This window comes from Microtus pennsylvanicus, chromosome 12, assembly GCF_037038515.1.
Source record: "Microtus pennsylvanicus isolate mMicPen1 chromosome 12, mMicPen1.hap1, whole genome shotgun sequence".
Classification (NCBI taxonomy): domain Eukaryota; kingdom Metazoa; phylum Chordata; class Mammalia; order Rodentia; family Cricetidae; genus Microtus; species Microtus pennsylvanicus.
The window spans coordinates 29,005,802-29,025,952 of NC_134590.1; the positions used below are offsets into that span (position 1 = coordinate 29,005,802).

The window sequence follows — 20,151 nt, forward strand, 5'->3', positions numbered from 1 at the left end:
GGTATAGGGCAATATCTTAGCTATTTAAAGCAATTTACTGGAACGTTCTGGTGGGAAGTGGAGATGTAAGCGAGGCACACACGCTCCAACACTCACCGCACCGAGATGGTGGAGGGTAAAGCCACTTAGGCCTCGAGTGAGGTGTAAGAGCGGCCGTTCATCTGCATCACCAGAGCAATTAGAAAGCTCAGCCCCGAAGACCACAGAACCACAGAGGCTTATTTCTGACTTCTGGTAACAGAATATAAAATTAGCAGGCCTGCATCCCCTTTAATCTGAGAGTAAAACTGGGTCAAGATAAAACGAAACCCTGCAGGGAGAGAGAAGCCACTGTGCTGCAAGGGGTGAGGCGCAGTCTACTGCAGGAGAGTCACCTAAGAGAACAGTATCTTTAAAAAAAATTTTTTTTAGTTTATTTATGCGTATGCATGTGTGAGTGCTCACATCTGCCCAGAGAAACCAGAGAGACGAGTCATATCCCTTGAAGTGGAGTTGTAGGCTGTTTCGAGCCTAACCCTAGACCTCTGGAAGAGCAGTGCTCTTAACGACTGAGCCATCTCCAGTCCCGGAGAGTGGAGGAGGGGAGGTGGAGGTGTAATCAGTCTTGTAATGCCAATTTCAGAGAAACAATCCCTAACCGATTACCATGTCTGCAAGTAGAGTTGAGCAGACATCCACCCTGAAGACCAAGGTACACATTGCTGAGTTCCCGTCTTCTCAAAATGGTGATTTGTAAAAGTCAACTAAAGTAGGTGGAGAAGACACTCTCGCCCTTGCGTGTGGCTCTCTTCAGGAGGTCACAGACGTAGCAAGAGCTGTGAGGAAATGGCTTTGTTCGACCGAGGAGTGTCTGCTTTAGTCAGGCCGGAATCAGGAAATGTGGGCAGGAAATGCCAGGAGGAGGGCGGGAGACAGAGCCGGCTCAGCTGTTAAGAGCACTGGCTGCTCTTTCAGAGAACCTGGGTTAGCTTTCCAGCACCCACAGGGCAACTCACAAGCCTCTCTAATTCCAGTCCCCGGGAATCTGATGCCTGCTTGGACTCTGTGGGCAGCAGGCACACACGTGGTCTTGGTCGCAGGCTGTTAGTTTTGACAGAGAGGTGGGTAAGGAACGGTGGTCCTGGTGGACAAAGCTGGATAAGGTCTAATTAGAGTCTAATTATTCCAATCTCTCCACAGAACACCAATTCCATCAATCTAACAGCCCCTGCAGACACAGATTCTCTCTTGGAATTCTTATTCTCGGTGCTCACACCCTTGTGCATGTATGTGTGCGCACACACACTCACACGTGTGTACACACATTCACACACCACCACACACATACATACACACACTCTCGTATACCATCCCATGTACTAACACACTCACATAAACACTTAACACCCAGTCACATCCAGACACATACATACTCATACATGCTCAGATAGACACTCAGCACACACTCACGTATAAGCAGACGTTTATAGTCACACATATGAGTACACACACATCACACACTATCGTCACCTTCCCCTCACAGGCCAGCGGTTGGGAGAGGGAAAGCTTGGCAAGGGAAAGCTAAGGAACCAAGGTGGGCTGCCATGGACTCCCTGGGGGTGGGGACCCTACCGGGCTGTCAATAGCATTGCTGAGAGGTGGAGCCTTAGTCCGGCCCACAGAGGGGGTTTAGGGAACGACAGTTACGTGTTTTTTGGTGTTTTTTGTCTGGACGACCCAGTCACGTGAAAGACGTCCAGGTAGACCTATCAGGTGTCACGAAGAGACTGAGAAACGGGGGCTTCTCGAAAGTGCTGGATTCTCCCTTTCCGTGTCACCAGCTGAGAAAGAGACTGCAAGTGGGGGCGGGCTGCTCTGGAGCTAGTGGCACGCACGAGTGTGAGGCGGAGCGAGAGCAGGAAGAAGGAGAAAGGAGGGAAGAAAAGGAAGATCGCGAAGAAAGGTGAGGGGAAGAAGAGAGGGGACCGAGGGCTCGGGTTGGGGCGGTGGGCGTGGGCAGCGGGGGCGTGGGAAGACTGCAGCCGCCGGCGGGGGTGGGGGCAGCTCTGCCTTGGAAGCACTCACCCGCACAGGTGAGCCCACAGAGGTGGGGTGACGGTGGGAGAGGTGGCCTGGGGCAGTGTCTTTTTCTTCTGGCTCTCCTTCCCTGCTCCCGGCGACGTGGGCAGACGCTGGGCAGACCCTTCAAAGGCTCCGCCGCAGCGCGGTGTCAGCTCTTCAATCCTTTCGTGCTGTGCTTCTCTCCAAGCGCCTCGGATTGGTGCTACCCCGGGCTGGGGTGCTGGCTTGGAGTTTTGCAGGCCTAGCCTTGGAACCCAGCTAGCTGATTCTGGGTCAGCCTCCCCTCCCCCAACACAGGCTGGATCAGGCTGCCATTGCCCCCTTAGTCTAGACCCGAGTGTGTGTGTGTGTGTGTGTGTGTGTGTGTGTGTGTGTGTGTGTGTGTGTAGCTTCACCCAGAAGGCTTGCTCAGATGCCTGAAGAAGACAGCTGGGTTCAGGAGGGCCCAGTTCACCAACACTAAGGTGTGTGCTTGCTTCCTTCTTGGTTCTTGGGATGGCCCTGGGTCTGACTGTGCAAAAAAAAAAAAAAAAGTCTCATTTGACCATAGGTGGCAAAGATTTCCTAGGATTTTATTTCCTAGAAAATTGGATTCCCAGGGCCACTCTGATGACTGCTCCCCTACTGCTCATACAGCCACCACTGTGCCCTGGTTCTGTGTCCTCATCCTTCATCCCCATCCTTGCCGCAGCTGTGCCTGACTAACAGGTGACAAAGCCGAGGCTTAGACACTTTATATTCCTTGCCCCAATGCCCAGGACCAGCAAAGAAAGTCAGAATTAAAACTGGTGTCTTGCAGGGCATTGTTCCAGACACCTTTAACACAGCACTCAGGTGGCAGAACTCTGTGAGTTTAAGGCCAGTCTAGTCTGCCCTTAGGACACCTAGGGTGACATAGTGAGACTCTGTCTGAAGGGGAAGGGTGCACAGTCAGGTTATTATAATCATCTTCAGTATCTAACACCACAGGGCATCGTGTTCCTCTCTGACACTGGGCACCCAAGATGAAACGTACAGAGGGGCCCTGGGCTCATATTTCTTGCCACTGAGTCACTAATGTAGGAAACACAATTCCGTATGAGCTGTCCATTTTGTGGGAAAGCCAGTGGGCCCCAGGGGGGAAGAGGAGGAGGCTCATGGCCCACCTGGAGCATGTCCATCCTTGCCAGCCCCAGGCTGTGTGGTCACTGGGGATGGCTCCTTCGGTGATACCCTGGCGGCTGCATCGCCCTTTCATTCACGGCCATTTCCGTGACCTATGGTCTGTTTCTTAGCTCACCACTATTCCTTTGGGTTCAGTGTTCACTTTCTCCTGTACTCTTTGTCGGTCAAAGTGTCCAGGTCCCTCGCTTTAAGATTCATCTCTGTGATGGCAGTTTTCAAATTCATCTCTCCAACCCTCTCCTAATCTGAAATCCCAGACCCAGACAGATCCTAAAATATTTCGATCTTTAATGGCTAATTCCAGGGTTTGCGCACGCGCGCGCACACACACACACACACACACACACACCAGCACCCAAATCCAATATTTCCAAACCCAAATTTCTTACCTTCACCTCTCCCAATGAGGTCTCAGTTCAGGTCTTCAGTTTCATATCTGGACAGTTTAATCACTGTCTAAACTGTCCGTCCTTCTCCTGGACACACACACATACACACACCCCGCATCCTCTTGAAAACACAAGATGATAGTGTCGTTGGGGGTCTGCACACCTGACCGAAAGGGCAGATCCTTATTCCTCTCCTTCCTTAGCCCCCTGTCCTTGCTTCTTGGACTTTCTCCTAGTGAATAGTTCTTGCCTTACCAGAGGTCCGCTTTGCCTGTGCTCTTCATACAGTTGAGCTTATCCTGGTCTTCGTAGCCTCGTACTTGGCATGTCATAGACGCTCAGCAAACATTTGAATAGTTACTCACTTTCAGTGATGCTTTGCTGTGTTTTAAAGACATACTTTACAGGGAGTAAAGCATTGCACAGTATGACACTTCATTCCACTCTTAAATCAGACCTGTGGCTCTGTGTGAGTATGTGTGCATGTGTTTATGGACATGTGTGTAGGCGTGTATTGGGGAGCCGTTCGAAATAGAGATTGTAGGAACTAAAGAGATAGCAAGCAAAAGCACATACTGCTCTTACAGAGGATCTAAGTTCAGTTCCCAGTTCTTAGGTGGCTTATAGCTACCTAAGTATGGAGTATGTAACTCCAGCTCCAGGGGGATTTGACTCCTCTGGCCTCCGTTAATACTGATATTCCCTCACATAATTAAAAATTAGAAGTCTTTTTTTTTTTTAATTTTCGAGACAGGGTTTCTCTGTAGTTTTTGGTGCCTGTCCTGGAACTAGCTCTTGTAGACCAGGCTGGCCTCAAACTCACAGAGATCCTCCTGCCTCTGCCTCCTGGGCTTGTAAGATGGCTCAGTGGGTAAAGGCACTTGCCACCAAGCCAGACAATGTAAGTTTGCTTCCTGGGACCAACATGGCAGGAGAGAACAGACTCCTGCAGGTTGTTCCCTGACCTCCATGCAGTGTGAGAAGGCCAGGAAACGAACAAGCGGCCTCCTCATGGCATCCACGTGTACATGACACAATACACGCCATTGCACCCCCAAAAATAAACAATTGTAAGAAAGCTTGAGTTTACAGATGGCTGCAGTTTAAAAACCTAACAAAATGAAAATAGTAAGTTTTCTAAGTTAGAATCGCTGACATGAAAGGTGCTTTGAAACCTGGTACATAAATATTCAGACCTGGTACAGTGAGTCTCTTCTGCTTTCCTTAGTCATCAGGCCAAGGAGTCTTCAGAGCATTTGACTGGCATTGAAGAAAGGACAGCATCATCATGGCCTCAGTGTCCACTCATGGAAGCCAAGAGAAGAGTCCCCAGTTGCCACCGTTTAGCAAGCAGGTATGTGTTAGCTTGAGATTCTGAGGAAAACTATCACACAAGATTGCCACTAGATCCTGCCCTTGATGAATCACCTGACTGTGTGTGTGTGTGTGTGTGTGTGTGTGTGTGTGTGTGTGTGTGTGTGTGTTCCTGAACCTGGAGACCAGGGACCAATGTTCAGCATTTTCCTTAGTCATTCTAAATCATATTTTATTTTTTTATATTTACTTATGATGTATCGTGTGTGCCGCACCCACACACATGCCATGGCAAGTGTTAAAGATCAAAGGACAGCCTGTGGAAGTCATGAGTCACCTCTCTCCTTTTACTGCGTGGGTCCAGTGGATTGAACTCAGGTCATCAAGCTTGGTAGCCGGTGCCTTTACCCTCTGAGCCATCTCACTAGCGCTAACTTCCTTTTCTGAGACAGGGTCTCTCAGTGAACCTGGAGCTCACTGATCCAGCCAGACTAGCTAGCCAGGAAGTTACAGGTACACCCCTGTCTCTGTTCCTTTGATACTGAAGTTACAGGTACGTGCCAGCACATCCAGCTTTTCAAGTGGCCTTGAGGATCCAAACCCTGTCCCTTATGTTTGTGTGGCGGGTACCTTAACAACTAAGACAGCTCCTGAGCTACGAACACTTTTTCCCAGTCCAGTCCTTTGTCAGACGGAAGCGGGGAAGATGGAGTAAGGAGGCAAACCGCAGTCAGGTTCTCTTGAAAAGCCTGTTAAGATTTTGTTTGCAGATCGCTTTCTTTACTCCTTCCTGTTCAGAATCCATCTTCGCTCTCTCACCACAGCCAGTGACTGGGCAGGCGTACCACCATGGCAGAGCAAGCTATGGTTTGTCCCTAGCAGGATGACACAGCCCCTTAGCTTCTCGTTTGTGTTGTGCAGGGTGATTATTTTGAACATATGCTGCCGCATGCTGCTTTTAGCATAGCGGTGTCTGTAACTGCTAATCAGCCATCAGGCTGAGAGCCCACGTGCTAGCTTGGGAAGAGTGGGGATTGTGGTTCAGAAGCATTTGGGTGAAAGGGAGAGCAAGTATTTGACAGGTTACTGGGGTCCATGTTCTCTGGAGTCAACTTTTCACTAGACGTGGTTTCTAGGAGAACATTTAAGCGGCAAAGTGCAGGACAAAGAAGCAGATAAATGACATCAGGTCACAGGAGAGGCATTTGGACACCTTAGCTGCCCCTGTGAAATAGAGAACTGTAAAACATTCATAGCACTACTAGAAAAGATCTCCCAAGCCCCACTTTCTGATCTCGAGTGCTGGACTCGCGGAAGTGACGGTGGTCAGATCTGAATGAATGTCTGGATTACCCTGTTCATATTGGGGATTTTCTTTATTTCTGCCCTGGCTTCAGAGAGGACAAGAAACAAATACAGATATGACTTGATTTACAATGGCATGTTGTCTCAATAAAAACCCACTGTAGGTTGAAACTGCTGTTGGTTTACACAGCTACTGGGAATCCTAGCACTGCGGTCCACTGCAGGGTGTTGCAGATGTGATCCTGTGATGGGTGTGATCCTGTGATAGATGTGATCCTGTGATGGATGTGATCCTGTGATGGATGTGATCTTGTGATGGATGTAATCTTGTGATGGATGTGATCTTGTGATGGATGTGATCCTGTGATGGATGTGATCTTGTGATGGATGTGATCCTGTGATGGATGTGATCTTGTGATGGATGTGATCCTGTGATGGATGTGATCCTGTGATAGATGTGATCCTGTGATGGATGTGATCTTGTGATGGATGTGATCCTGTGATGGATGTGATCCTGTGATGGATGTGATCCTGTGATAGATGTGATCCTGTGATGGATGTGATCCTGTGATGGGTGTGATCCTGTGATGGGTGTGATCCTGTGATGGATGTGATCTTGTGATGGATGTGATCCTGTGATGGATGTGATCTTGTGATGGATGTGATCTTGTGATGGATGTGATCCTGTGATGGATGTGATCCTGTGATAGATGTGATCTTGTGATAGATGTGATCTTGTGATGGATGTGATCCTGTGATGGATGTGATCTTGTGATGGGTGTGATCTTGTGATGGGTGTGATCCTGTGATAGATGTGATCCTGTGATGGATGTGATCTTGTGATGGATGTGATCCTGTGATGGATGTGATCTTGTGATAGATGTGATCCTGTGATGGATGTGATCCTGTGATGGGTGTGATCTTGTGATGGATGTGATCCTGTGATAGATGTGATCTTGTGATGGATGTGATCTTGTGATGGATGTGATCCTGTGATGGATGTGATCCTGTGATAGATGTGATCTTGTGATGGATGTGATCTTGTGATGGGTGTGATCTTGTGATGGATGTGATCCTGTGATAGATGTGATCTTGTGATGGATGTGATCTTGTGATGGATGTGATCCTGTGATGGATGTGATCCTGTGATAGATGTGATCTTGTGATGGATGTGATCTTGTGATGGGTGTGATCTTGTGATCTCACTGCTAACTTGAAGCTGTGTCTCCCTGCGAATGTCCACCATCATGAGAAAATACCATACTGCGTATCATTAGCCTAGGATAAGTTTAAACTTCTAAATGTAGTTCCCACTGACTGTAGGCCAGTTTCAGAACGTGTGTCTTAGTCGGGGTTTCTGACCAACAGCAAGTCAGGGAGGAAAGAGTTTATTCAGCTTACACTTCCGCATCATAGTTCAGCATCAAAGGAAGTCAGGACAGGAACTCAAACAGGACAGGAACCTGGATACAGGACCTGATGCAGAGGCCATGGAGGAGTACTGCTTACTGGCTTGCTCAACATGGCTCGTTCAGCCTGTTTTCTTAGAGAATCCTGGACCAACAGCCCAGGGGTGGCCTCATCCACCATGGGCTGGGCCCTCCTACATTAATCAATCCAGGCTTATGGAGGCATTTTCTTAACTGAGGTTCCCTCCTCTCAGATGATATCAGCCTGCATCAAGTTGGCATAAAACTATTGAGCACAATATGCTAAAGTAAAATAACAATCTGAACCACTGGATTGGGGAGGTGGTAAAATCCTCAGGAAGTTGGTAAAATGCCTGAAGCACCAGCGTGAGGACTTGAGTTCAGATCCCCAACATGTACATAAAAATCCAGGGGCAGCACACCTGTAATCCCAGTGCTAGGGAGACGGAGTTAGGATCCCTGAGGCTTGCTTGCCAATCAGAAAAACTGAATCAGTCAGCCCCGGGTTCAATGAGAGACGCTGTCTTTAAAAACAGAACAAAATAAAACAACACACATACACGCAAAACAAAACAAAAAACACATGGAAAGAGACACTCCTTGTCAACCTCTAGTCCCCACACATCTGCATGTAAGCTTGCACACCACACACACACACACACACACACACACACACAAATATGGACCACGAAGTCAGGGACCATCTGTATTTACCCTAGAAGTGGGGAGGATTTCTCTGAGGATCCAAAGGGCAGCCAGTATCAACGCTGCCTGTCCCAATGGTGTGCATTGTCATAGCTGCTGATCTCCAGGAGTCACACTGACCTCTGCATCCCTCCACTGTGTCGGAAGGAGGAGCAGAGAAATGAAAGGGAGAGGTGGCCAGCTTGCACAATTACAGAAGCATAGGCACCACAGGGTCCTTCAGCCCTGTCAGTGTGTCACTGCGCGTGTTTGCCAGGTATGAAAATGATGCCTGGACCATGAGAAGGACTCAAGGAACGGTGGCCAGCATCCACATTGATAGTCACAAGCAAAAAGTCTTTTTTTTTTTAAGTGTCAAAACCAACAAATCTGTTTGTACCACAGATGCAACACTGAGCTGTAACTTAACTGGGCAAAGGATCAAGCCAGCATTGTGATTACAGAAAGCCCTGGACAGCCTAGAGCAGAGCGAGGACCTGGTTGCTTGCAGTACTCAGCCTGGGAGAGCTGTTGGCACACCCTGGTCACTGAACCACCCTGTCTCTCAAGCAGAAAGTCCACTTTGTCCAAGTCTATGTGGCAGGGCCAGCTGGAAAGCGGTGGCTAGTGGCCACTGGTCTGTGGGGACAACTAGCCAGGAACAGAACACATCCCATCCCCTTCCAGAGGAAACAGCGTGGAGGCTTTTGTGACCTCAGTTTTTTATTACCTGTAGCTTTTCTTAGTTTTACTTTGAGATGAGATCTTACTGTCTAGCCCAGGCTGGCCTTGTACTCAGGGTCCTCCGAGTTAACCCTCAGTGTCTTTCCCTACAGAGCCTGTTGTTTTGCCCAAAGTCAAAACTGCACATCCACAGAGGGGAGATTGCCAAGATTATCCGAGAGTGCCAAGAAGAAAGTTTCTGGAAGAGAGGTACTCACACCTTCTGGGTCTTAATGAATAGTTTGATAATCAACCATTTAACCATAAGTTCAATTTAATAGATTTACTAAATAAAATAAGTTAGCAATTGATTTAATAATTAATGTTGCAACAATAGAGTACTTCTATGTCCTATTAGAACAGAATCACGGTGCCCGATTAATTTTGAACAGGAATTTTGCATAAGTCCCGAAAGAACTTGGGTATTTATGGAGGTTTAAAGTTTGAATCCGTGCCATCCTCTTCAGGCAGAGATAATAAGCAATTATCAAGCCCTTTACCTTACTCAGTAAAAGCATACGTGTCTCTTCCTTTCCTGAAAGCAAGAACACAGGCCCAAAGTTTTATATAACATGCCTTACTTCCACAAAGCAGACCTTGGTAAATTGCACCAGCGTCTCAGCTCAGAGGTGGTGTCAGGTTCACCTGGACTTCGTCCACAGCCTCTCCCACAGGCTCTACCTGGGAAGTGTTTGTTGACTGGGCTAGAGCTCACAGCATCCACCGATACGTCTCTATGATACTGTTTTCTGCTGAGTTGCTTCTTCATCCCAGGATTGCCTTACATAAGACAAGGCAGTGAATTCATTCTGTATTAAAAGTCCCTTTTGGCTTAATAAATTCATAATTTGACAGTTGAGAGTGGCATAATGGAACCTATCATCCAGCCCAGCACTGGGTACATTACCGCCAGAGGCATAATCAAGACTACAGTACTCTTGATCTCATAAACCATTCATAGCCTGTATTGGCCAGTTATAATTTGATATTCATCATGCATCACTGTGATTATTGATTGCTTTTCTAGAATCTCATGCCTTTTCTGAGAACCTCTGAGCCGGTAGTTTAACTGGCCTGGTTGATTCACGGGTCAGTGTGGCCCATTAGACGTGATGGGAAACCGATTGCTATCCGGTTTGCCTCGGTTGCTAGGAAGGCTCTTTGCTTTTGGAAGAGGCCATCTGACATATCGTGGGAGAGCTAGGAACCCTTTAAACCAGACTCAGTGAACGACACTAAAAAACCTTAACTACACACTGCGTGTGCTTAGCAGGGATGGAGCCTGTTTCTAACCTTCAATGTGCCTCTTCAGGCAGACAGCCAACAGTGGAGCAAAAGGTTAAGAAAGACAAACATCAAAACAGAACCAACAGGAAACTGCCCTAGATCGAAACAGATTGGACATTCAATGCAACGCATAATCCTTGATCTTGCACGCTGGAAAAAAACCTGCAGCTATGAGGGACATTCTTGGACGAGTCGGAGAGATTAGAATATAGATTGTGTATTAGTTAGTATCATTCCTCTTGAGACTGAATATTCAGATTTTTCCTGACTATGCTAGTGGTATGGTGGTTGTGCAGGAGACATTAACTTGATTTTAGAAGTTACCTGTTAAAATATTCAGTTATAAAGAGTGATGGTGCTTGCAAATCCCAGATGGCTCAGAAAAAATACGTAATGGCAGATACAAAGCAAAATATAGGGATGCATCCAGAGATAAATCTATAATTAATGTGTCTATTAAGGCTCTATGGAAGTTCATGCTATTGCTTTTCAAACTTTATGTAGGATTGAAAATAGCAAAATATAGCTGTGTGGTGGTAATGCACGCCTTTAATGCCAGCACTCTAGAGGTGGAGGCGGGGAGATCTCAGAGTCTGAGGCCAGCCTGGGCTACAAAAATGAGTTCTAGAACATCCAGGGCTACACAGAGAAACCCTGTCTTGAAAAACCAAAAAAAGAAAACAAAATTGCAGCTAAGTGAACACACACTATATCCGTGTGGGATATAGCCATTGGAGTCATATGCATATTGAGTGTTCAGTAATCATGGATATCAGAGCTGGAGTTGAGTGTGGGGTGTCAGTTTAGGTGATTGCTGTGCATCAGGCTGAGCTATTGGGATAAATCCCAAGAAACTTTGTAGTTTTAAAGAAATATTTGTTGACTATAATGTGCAAAGTGAATAAAGCTGAGTGTGGGGGCTCACGCCTTTAGTCCCAGTACGTGGGAGGCAGAGGCAGGAGAATCTCTGTGAGTTCAAGCCAACCTGGCTTACAGAGTGAGATCCAGGACAACCAGGGCTACATGGTTGGCTTAGGCGGGTGGGGAGAGTATAAAACTCACTGCCAATTCAGGTAAGAAAAAAAAATCTTAGAATTAGTTTTCCCTGATTTCTAGGCAAGGGGCTTGAGTTGTTAGTCTTGGTAGATTGTATGTGGTGAAGATGTACATGCATGTACATGTGGTTTACATGTGGAGTCAGAGGACAGCTTACAGGAGTTGATTCACACACACCCCTCCCACCAGGTGGGTCCTGGGGATCGCGCTCAGGTCGCCATGCTTTAGAGATGTGTTTGTACTCACTGGGCAATCCCGCCTGCCCCAAGGGACCGTGTGTTGAGATACTAATATTGAGGGGTGTTTGTTTGTTTGTTTTACAGCTCTGCCTTTTTCTCTTATAAGCATGCTTGTCACCCAGGGACTTGTCCACCAAGGTAAGCGTCAGTATTTATTAATGCTTTAACTTCAGAGAGCCCCATTTTGGGTGGCCTTCCCTGCAACCCTTGGACATTTATTTATCCTATTCTTGAAGATTTTGGCTTCGTGCATGCTTTTGCTTGCTTTTAGCTAATGTAGTGAGTCTTTTCCTGTCACACCAGCCAGCTCCTAAATAACAACATGGAGACTTATTAATTATGGGAGCTTGACCTATAGCTTAGGCTCGTCCGACTATTCTTATAACTTAAACCAAACTATTTATATTCATCTACATTCTACCACATGGCTTTTACCTCTGTCCCATTCTGTGTGTCTGACTCGATCTGTATCTGGCTGGCTTCTCTGCCTCTTTTCTTCCCAGAGTCCTCTCTGTGCCTCGAAGTCCCACCTATACCTCTTGCCTAGCTATTGGTCATTTAGCTCTTTAGGAAACCAATCAGAAGGCACCTTGGCAAAGACATATCTTCACAGGGCACAAAAAGATTATTCTACAACAAGCTAAAGCTTCTATCTCTACAAAAGACTGAATGTATCTGATTACTTGATAATGGGAAATTTGAGTTTCAGGTGCCATTAAGGTTGTTAGCCCACTTTGAAACAGAATATCGTTGACTTGTTTTTCATCTAAAGAGAGACCATAAATGGAGAAGGGGACTGGAAGGCATAGCTAGAGAGATAGCAGGTTTGGACTCAGTATGACTGGCTTTGAAGACCCTGGAAAGGGCCATGAATGTAGTGGCGACTGTTCTGGTTGCCGTGACAAAAGCAGCGTAGGGAAGGAGGGGCTTATTTTGACTCATTATTTCAGGAAGGATGTAGTCTACCGCGGTGGGGAAAGAATGATGGCAGGGACTGTGAAGCACCTGGTCACATCGTGACTATAATCGGGAAGCAGGAAGTGGGAAGTCTGCTCAGGCTCTGAAACCTCAACACCCAGCTCCAGAGACCATCTCCTTCAATGGGGCTTCACTTCTAGTGTTTCTATAATCCAAACAGCAACCTCAACTGGGGACCCCAAGTTCAAACACATGAGCCTGTGGGGCCATTTCACACTCAAACCACAGCACTGAGTTATGAAGTATGTAGGGGCTAGTGTTTTTAGAAAGGAAGGCAGCTGGTTAAGGATGCAGTTTCCACCTTGGCTTGTCCCTATTCTGACTTTGGACCTCTGACCTCAAGACCTGTAAAATAATAAATTCACATTATCTTAAGCCCACTGAGTTGGTGGCCCTCTCTTATGGCAGACACAGGAACTCCAATAGCACCCGTGCCTTAGAGAAGTCCCTGTGTCTCCCAGGGGACCTGGCCCTCTGGAAGTCCACCTTATCAAATGCTACTAATTGCCATGATTCTAAAAATGCTTGAAAAAAATTAAAAACTTTAGTAAAGATAGATGTCATTGAAAAAAGTAAAAACAAAAATCAATATCTTCAAACATGAAGGGGAAATGTCCTGTTTTCCTTTTTTTCTTGAAGATCAGTAGGTCACATGTCTTGGAAAATTCCCCTTTGGATGTTGTTATTCTTATCCATAAATGTCTTGTATTAAATATGTTTTCATTTTTATAACTTGAAGGTGATCTTTTTGTAGAAACAAGTTCACCAATTACCACCAAGATTTTTGTTAAATTAGTTTTGATGCAGAAATAGGGCCAAAATCTGTGGAATGAGGTCTTATAATATCCACCCACCCCAAATCTACCCAACCTCTTGCATCTGTGCTGTTCAGGGTTGAATGCTAGTTTCCTACAGCTGCTAAAATAAGTCGCTGTGAGCACAATAGCTGAAGGCAGCACACATTTATTATCCAGAGGCCAAGGTCGGAATGGGTCTCACTTGGGGCTGGAGACATGGTTCAGTGGTTCGGAGCTGCTCTTCCAGAGGTCCTGAGTTAGTTCCCGGTAACCACATGGTGGCTCACAACTATCTATCACGGGATCTGATGCCCTTCTCTGTATGTAGATGGAGCACACATACACACACATAAATAAATATTTTTTTAAAAGAAGAATGGGTCTCACTAGGTTAAAATCAAGATGGGGGTACAGCTGTGTTTCTCTTGGATGTTCATCGCTTTTCCCCTTTTCAACTTCGAGAGGCTACGTACACTCCATGGCTGGTGGCCTCTTCCTCTGTCTCCAAAGCCAGCTAGGCTGAGCCACGCTTTTCCACTTCTGATCTCTTCAGTGCCAACCAGAGATCATTGTGATTATGTTTATTCCACCTGCCCCACTCAGGACTGTCTCCCTATTTCACAGTTGTCTGACAAGGTGACTTATTTCTACTTTATACTTTAATTCCCTTCTGCAGTATAACACCCAGAGTTGCCAAAGATTATGGTATGGACATATTTAGAAGCCTGCCAATCTGCCTAGTGTTTTTATTTGAAAATCATGATGGGTTAGGCCTGGTGACACCAGCACTCGGGAGCAGAAGTATATAGATCTATGAGTTCAAGGCCAGCCTGATCTATATAGCAAGTTCCAGGACAGCCAGGGCTACATAGAGACGCTTTTCTTTAATTAATTAATTAATAATAAATAAGGCTTAAATACTGTGAACCTCTGAGGTGGACTTTCTTTGTTGAGTTACTCTTAAAAGTAGAACATGGTGACTGGTCTATTTGAATCAATTTCAATTTCCTTTTGATTGTGGCTTTCACATTTTGCACATGTTAAAGCCAATATCTACCATTTGCCTGAGATGGCTTCTGGGGGTTAACTTCAACCTCAGGTTGAATTATAACTCTTCTGAAACCATTTCTTCAGATTAATAACGTGAGCATCTTAGAAATGTTATATCTCTAGCTTGGATATTTTCTTTACAAATTTAACTAAGTTATTAAATGAAATAACACATTTCTGTCTTACTCTTCAGGTTATTTAGCTGCTAATCCAAGATTTGGATCGTTACCTAAAGTTGCATGTAAGTCATAAAAACAGTTTGGACTGGGGAGGTAGCTGGGTGGTTTGAAGCACGGGGCCCCTGAATTCATGTCCCAGCGTTGAAACAAATGAAAACGCGCATAGATTTTGACAAGGTTTATAAGACCTGAGGATATGAACGTGTTGCTGGGACCGACTCTTACAAAGCACTCTCTGTTTTCCTCCACTGGCCTGCACCTGCCTGCTCACCCCAGCACTTTCTGATCTGCAGAGTAACAGCAGGCACTTGCTACTGTCATTTATAAAACTTGAACAAAGGCTAGCAAGACATATACAGTGTTCTCTCAGTATCCATGAGAGATAGGCCCCGGGACCCGCAGGTACCCATATCTGCAGGGGCCTGCACCCTCTTATAAGTGATGGTTCTTTACATCTGATGGTGCACATCCTTCTGTTTACTCTCCAGACAGTCTCCAGGCTCCTAGAACACGTGACACAATACAAACTCTGTGTGCATGGTTGTTGTGTGACATGCTTGGGAAATGCATCAAAGGCCTGTACGTCTTTGGAATAGATGCAGATTTTTTTTCTCGAATGTTTCTTTCGTTCTGTTGGTGGTGGAACCAATGGCAATAAGATTGTCAACACTGTCAGCAGCAAAGCCTTTGAATGCAGGTTCATTGGGGGGGGGGGGGATTATGTTGTGTTATCTTGGTTTGACCAAGGAGTAGGTTTTTTTTTTTTTAAGTCAGAGACATTTTAATAAGAACTTTACTAAGATGTCTGAGTTTCTTCTCCTTGGTACACATAGATGGCTTATGTTATAAGAATTACCCAGTTTAGAGTCTCATTTCCAGCCAGAGAAATAGATTGAAGGGTTCTCCTACATGAAGTTCCCTTCTCTATGTCTTATTTTCCAGAGACAAGGGCAGAAAAAACAACAGGCTCCATCACCCCATGACATAGAGGCAACCTGACCCAGGTCTACCCTCTGTCCCCTGGCAGCCTCAGCCACTGGTTTGACAACTGGGTCATGCCCCGAGTGCCAGTGTGTGCTCTGTCTTGGTCCTCCTCGTGTCCGCTCAAGCAAAGATCAGAAAGTCTCTGATGTTAGACCTGCCCTCCATGGAAGCTTGTTATTGTGTGAAAATGAGCGGTGTTAGGAAGGTGTAGGCAGTGGCTCATGGGCACGATTCAAGCTTTTCAGTTACCTGTCTGTGTTCCCTAACCTGCTTTCACAGTGGCTGGGATCCTGGGCTTCGGCCTTGGGAAGGCTTCCTACATAAGAGTGTGCCAGAGTAAATTCCATTCCTTCGAGGATCAGCTCCGTGGTGCTGGCTTTGGTCCCGAGCATAACAGGTTTGGAGTCTGATGGAGGGGTTGTAATAAAAATAGTGAATGAAGCATCCAGGTGTGGGGGCAATGCCTTTAATTTCAGCACTTGGGTGGCAGAGGCAGGAGGATCTCTGTGAGTTCAAGGCCAAGCAACCTGTCTGCACAGTGAGTTCCAGGACAGCCAGATCTATATAGTGAGACCCTATCTTAAAAACAACAACAGCAAAAATAAACAACAACAAAAACAAACTAACAAGTGAAATGAAATATTACTCTAGGTAATATTAGGCAGGTAAACAATTTTATTTAAGAAAAAAATCTTTAAACCTCAAGCTTTGATTTATTACTATTCAACTTCAACAATTATTTTTTAACTTAATCACCGATTTCATTTATTCAGTGTGTATTTAATGAGCAACTGCTACAGTCTAGGCCTTGTACAATCCTCTGAGGAATTCCTCTGTGAGCAGATGTGTCTTCTGTCATTGCACAGTTGCTCACCAATTGCACCTTCTTCCTTACTGCAGAGCTTCTCAGAGCCTTTAATATCACACACATGTGCACATACATGCACACACACACACAGTGTCCTGATAGCTGTACTTATTCTCCACAGGGACAGTAAGCAGTAGACTAGAGTTTACAGAGAGGCCTGTGCTCCTAGGTAGGGTTCTTGGGCTGAAAGTTCTACCACACTTTCTCAAACCTTCAGGTTTCTCATCTGTCCAAAGTGATGACTAAAATAACTTCCCCGGGATGTCAGGAGGAAGGAAATTGCGTATTCGTGACACTCAAAAAGTACTGTTTCTACTATCACGTCACAGAACTAGTTGGGGACACATTCCGCTGAAGACCCCTCACTTGTCACAGTTTCGTTTCTTGTTTTCTTTGAGGGAGTACCTCATTTAGCCCAGGCTAACCTCATCCTCACCACACAGTCCAAGGATGACCTTGAACTTTGTATCCTCCTCCCCTCCTGAGTGTCAGGTTGTTGCAGGTGCATGCCTGTTGTGTGTGCCTGTACATCACCAGCGCTGTACTAACCTGCTGTGTGTAGTGAGGGGATTGAACATGGGGCCCTGTATGTGCTAGGAAGCGCTCTACTGAGCCTGCCCCAGTGTGTTCTTCTTGAGGGGCAGCAGCAGAGCGATATTGGACTAGATGTCAAGGTCAAGTTGCCTTCTGGCAGTGTGACTTTAGAATGCTAAGGTCTGGTAGAAGTGGATGGACTTTAGCCTAGGAGTTACATGCTATGCAGAGTCTCTCTGAGAAGACATCGGTGGCCATAGGAAGAAGAGACTTCAGTCTCCTGTTAAGTTTCCAAGCCCTGAGCCTTCCCTTTCTGGTTTGCAAGGCCAGCAGAAAGGCATTAACGCTGTGTTTACAGACAACTCCCGTGTCACTGCATCCCTGCAAAGCTGTGTTTTGGGGTCAGCTTCCAGAGCCATTGGCCCAGGATTCTGAGATGTACAGGGAAAACAGAAAGGCTGTCAGCAAGGGGGCACTGTGTTGACTCTTCCATTTGGGGACAGTTTTCTTGTTGTTAGCCCAACACTGGGTTCCGGAACAACGATGGACTCTGCATTTTCCAGACAGTCTCTAGACGTTGTTCTATACTTCATGTACACGGAAGGAGGTGGTTGAGGTTAAAGGGTCTCTGGGGACCCTTTCAGATTGGCATTCTGTAGCTCTTTTGCCTGCCTACTTCTGGCGCCAAAAGCTACGCTGTGGTCTGGCATTGGTACCTGGGAACCAGTGGCTAAGCTCTGTGTCAAAGGCCACTGCCCTCTCATCCCAGAGGCAAGAATCTGATGTTCTGGTGAAGTAAAAGGATGGGAGGCCCCTGACGATGTTGCAGCCCAAGAGAAGGGGATGTGTGTGTCTTGTTATTCTTTTAGACAAGACTCTCACTCTACGGCCCAGACTGGTCTCCTTTGAGCTTAGCTCCCAAGCTCTGGGACTACACAAGTCTGCCCCCACACCTGGAACATTTTATGATTTGTTTTTTTGTTGTGGTAGAAATCACCCCAGTGACTCAAGGTCAGAGAGTTGTGATGTTTACCCAGCTTATGTGCGACTCTGGGCATAAACGCAACCATCTGTTTCAACGTAAACATCGTTATTGAATGAGCTTCAGCCAATTGGAACCCAAGAAACAACTCATACGCCATTTAAAAAGAGTGAGCTAGCGAGCTGTAGAATCAAAAATGTCTGTACACCTTGCTTACTTTGGTAAGATGTGTGTTTGGAGAGCTATGGGATGGCTCAGTCAGTAAAGTTTCTCTCTGTGCCAGCGTGAGGGCATAAGTTTGGATCCTAGCACCCCATGAAAGTTGAGCACCCAGCCCAGCCTAATCAGTGAGCTCCAGGTCTAGTAAGAGACCCTACCTCAAAAACTATGACAGCCGGTGTTGGCCTCTGGCCTCCACATGCTCCCACACAGCAGGAACACCCGCGTGCACATGTGCACAGGCCCATACATACGCATACATATGGCACAGACACACAGAAAGAGCTCCCATGGTCAAAGGATGAGCCACCAACTGCTTCTGCTTCTCTTCTAGGCACTGCCTGCTTACCTGTGAGGAGTGCAAAACCAGGCGTGGATTAAATGAGAAGGGGTCCCAGCCATCACATTCCTAAACCCCGGCTGGCTTTTCAATGATTTCTAAACCTCTGAATCTGTACACGTTTAAACTTTCAAGTGTACTCTAAGATGACCTACTTCTATTGAAACAGAAACCTTGTCCTTCTCGCGTTCCTTTGAAATGCTTGTAGTGGAAGTCTCTCAGTTGACTTGAGCATGGCATATTCTTCTGTTCTTCGAGAACATGTTGGGAGCCACCACACACTACCCAGGAAATAAAGTTACACCCCTCCATAGCTTAGAGCTTCCTGAGAGAATCTTGAGTAGCTTCTGGGTAGACTTTCCTGCAATTCTTTTACTCTGCTTTTCTTCTTCTCCTCTTCTTCTCCTCCTCTTCTTCTTCTTCTTCTTCTTCTTCTTCTTCTTCTTCTTCTTCTTCTTCTTCTTCTTCTTCTTCTTCTTCTTCTTCTTCTTCTTCTTCTCCGATTTAAGTTCTGTGGTAGGGAACAGAAATGAATGACGTGGAAGTTAGTCGGGAAGCCACGACCCAAAGAAAACCTATGTATATGGATCTAGAAATCCAGGAGAGATTGTGTTTTAGTACTAGAAGTCCATCCTAAAGTCTAGGAGCTGAGATCTGTAACTCGGTGGGAAACATTTCCCGTGAAAGGGTGACCATACTAACCAGCTTGTATGATCAGGAGCTGTGAAAGTGGCCGTCACCTGTGGGTGACCTGCTTGGCTCGTGGATGCATTCCCATAGTCAACACTCAATAGACGGTTCAGAGAAGAAAGACAACTTCCTAACCTGCTCTCCCAGGGAGCAGCTTACTGGAAGGAGAACCAGAGGACTGAATTAATTCCAAAAATGAGAAACTCTTGGGACTTGCGGGAGCTCAGAGGCAGCCAACACAATGGCATGAGTTGTGTTTCTTCTCCAGACAACTTGTTACATGGGAAGTGTGGTTCTTCCTTTTTGGAACCTCTTGCTTTATGGCACGTTGGCTGAGCCCCATGGAAAAGCTCCCTTTGCATCTTCGCTTTCCTTGCTTCTCAGGAAAATGTTCTGTCCACAAGTCACCATTTAAATGTAGGGTATGCGTGTGGGGTGGGGGCTGCTTATACTCGATGTATCTACAAGCCTGGAGTTAAAAAGAAAATTTCATCAGAGGTTACTATTTGATGTGAAATCATTTCACTTTAATCATTAAAACATGTGGAGGCTTATTTTTGTGTGAACATTAAATGAATGAAATGGAGAAGTGTGACAGAGTTGATTTTTATATGACGTATCCTGTTTGACAGTCAATAAAATTCTATTTCTGAAAATTAAAAGACAGAGCCAGTATGCTAGCTTTTTTCTTCTTTCATTGTGTTGGGAGTTGAGTCTGGGGCTTGGTGAATGCTAGACAAGGCACTGAGGTCTTTGTGCTCACAGATAAAGCCGGAAGGAACCTGGAAAGAACATGGGGTTGTTCTTTCAAAGGGGGAAGCGGGGGAGATGCAGAACCAGTCATCCACCCAGAAGTTTGGGAAGGGACGTGGTTAACA

At 46.1% G+C, this 20,151-nt stretch overlaps 1 protein-coding gene across 1 annotated transcript; it reads left to right on the plus strand.

Moving 5' to 3' along the window:
- Positions 1-1,520: 1,520 nt before the first annotated feature.
- Positions 1,521-19,941, plus strand: Ociad2 (OCIA domain containing 2). The gene is made up of 7 exons (XM_075943091.1): positions 1,521-1,942; positions 4,843-4,968; positions 9,184-9,280; positions 11,737-11,790; positions 14,671-14,718; positions 15,920-16,037; positions 18,578-19,941. Exons 2-7 carry the CDS (start codon positions 4,903-4,905, stop codon positions 18,654-18,656), a joined length of 462 nt encoding a protein of 153 aa, XP_075799206.1. The 5' UTR covers positions 1,521-1,942; positions 4,843-4,902; the 3' UTR covers positions 18,657-19,941.
- The last annotated feature ends 210 nt before the right edge of the window (positions 19,942-20,151 follow it).

Bases quoted from the DNA above. Each gene is read 5' to 3' on its own strand.
- Ociad2 (XM_075943091.1), top strand. From the start codon at position 4,903: ATGGCCTCAGTGTCCACTCATGGAAGCCAAGAGAAGAGTCCCCAGTTG. The intron at 9,281-11,736 runs GTACTCACACCT...TTTGTTTTACAG, and splicing joins AGAAAGTTTCTGGAAGAGAG to CTCTGCCTTTTTCTCTTATA. The intron at 16,038-18,577 runs GTTTGGAGTCTG...CTTCTCTTCTAG, and splicing joins TTTGGTCCCGAGCATAACAG to GCACTGCCTGCTTACCTGTG.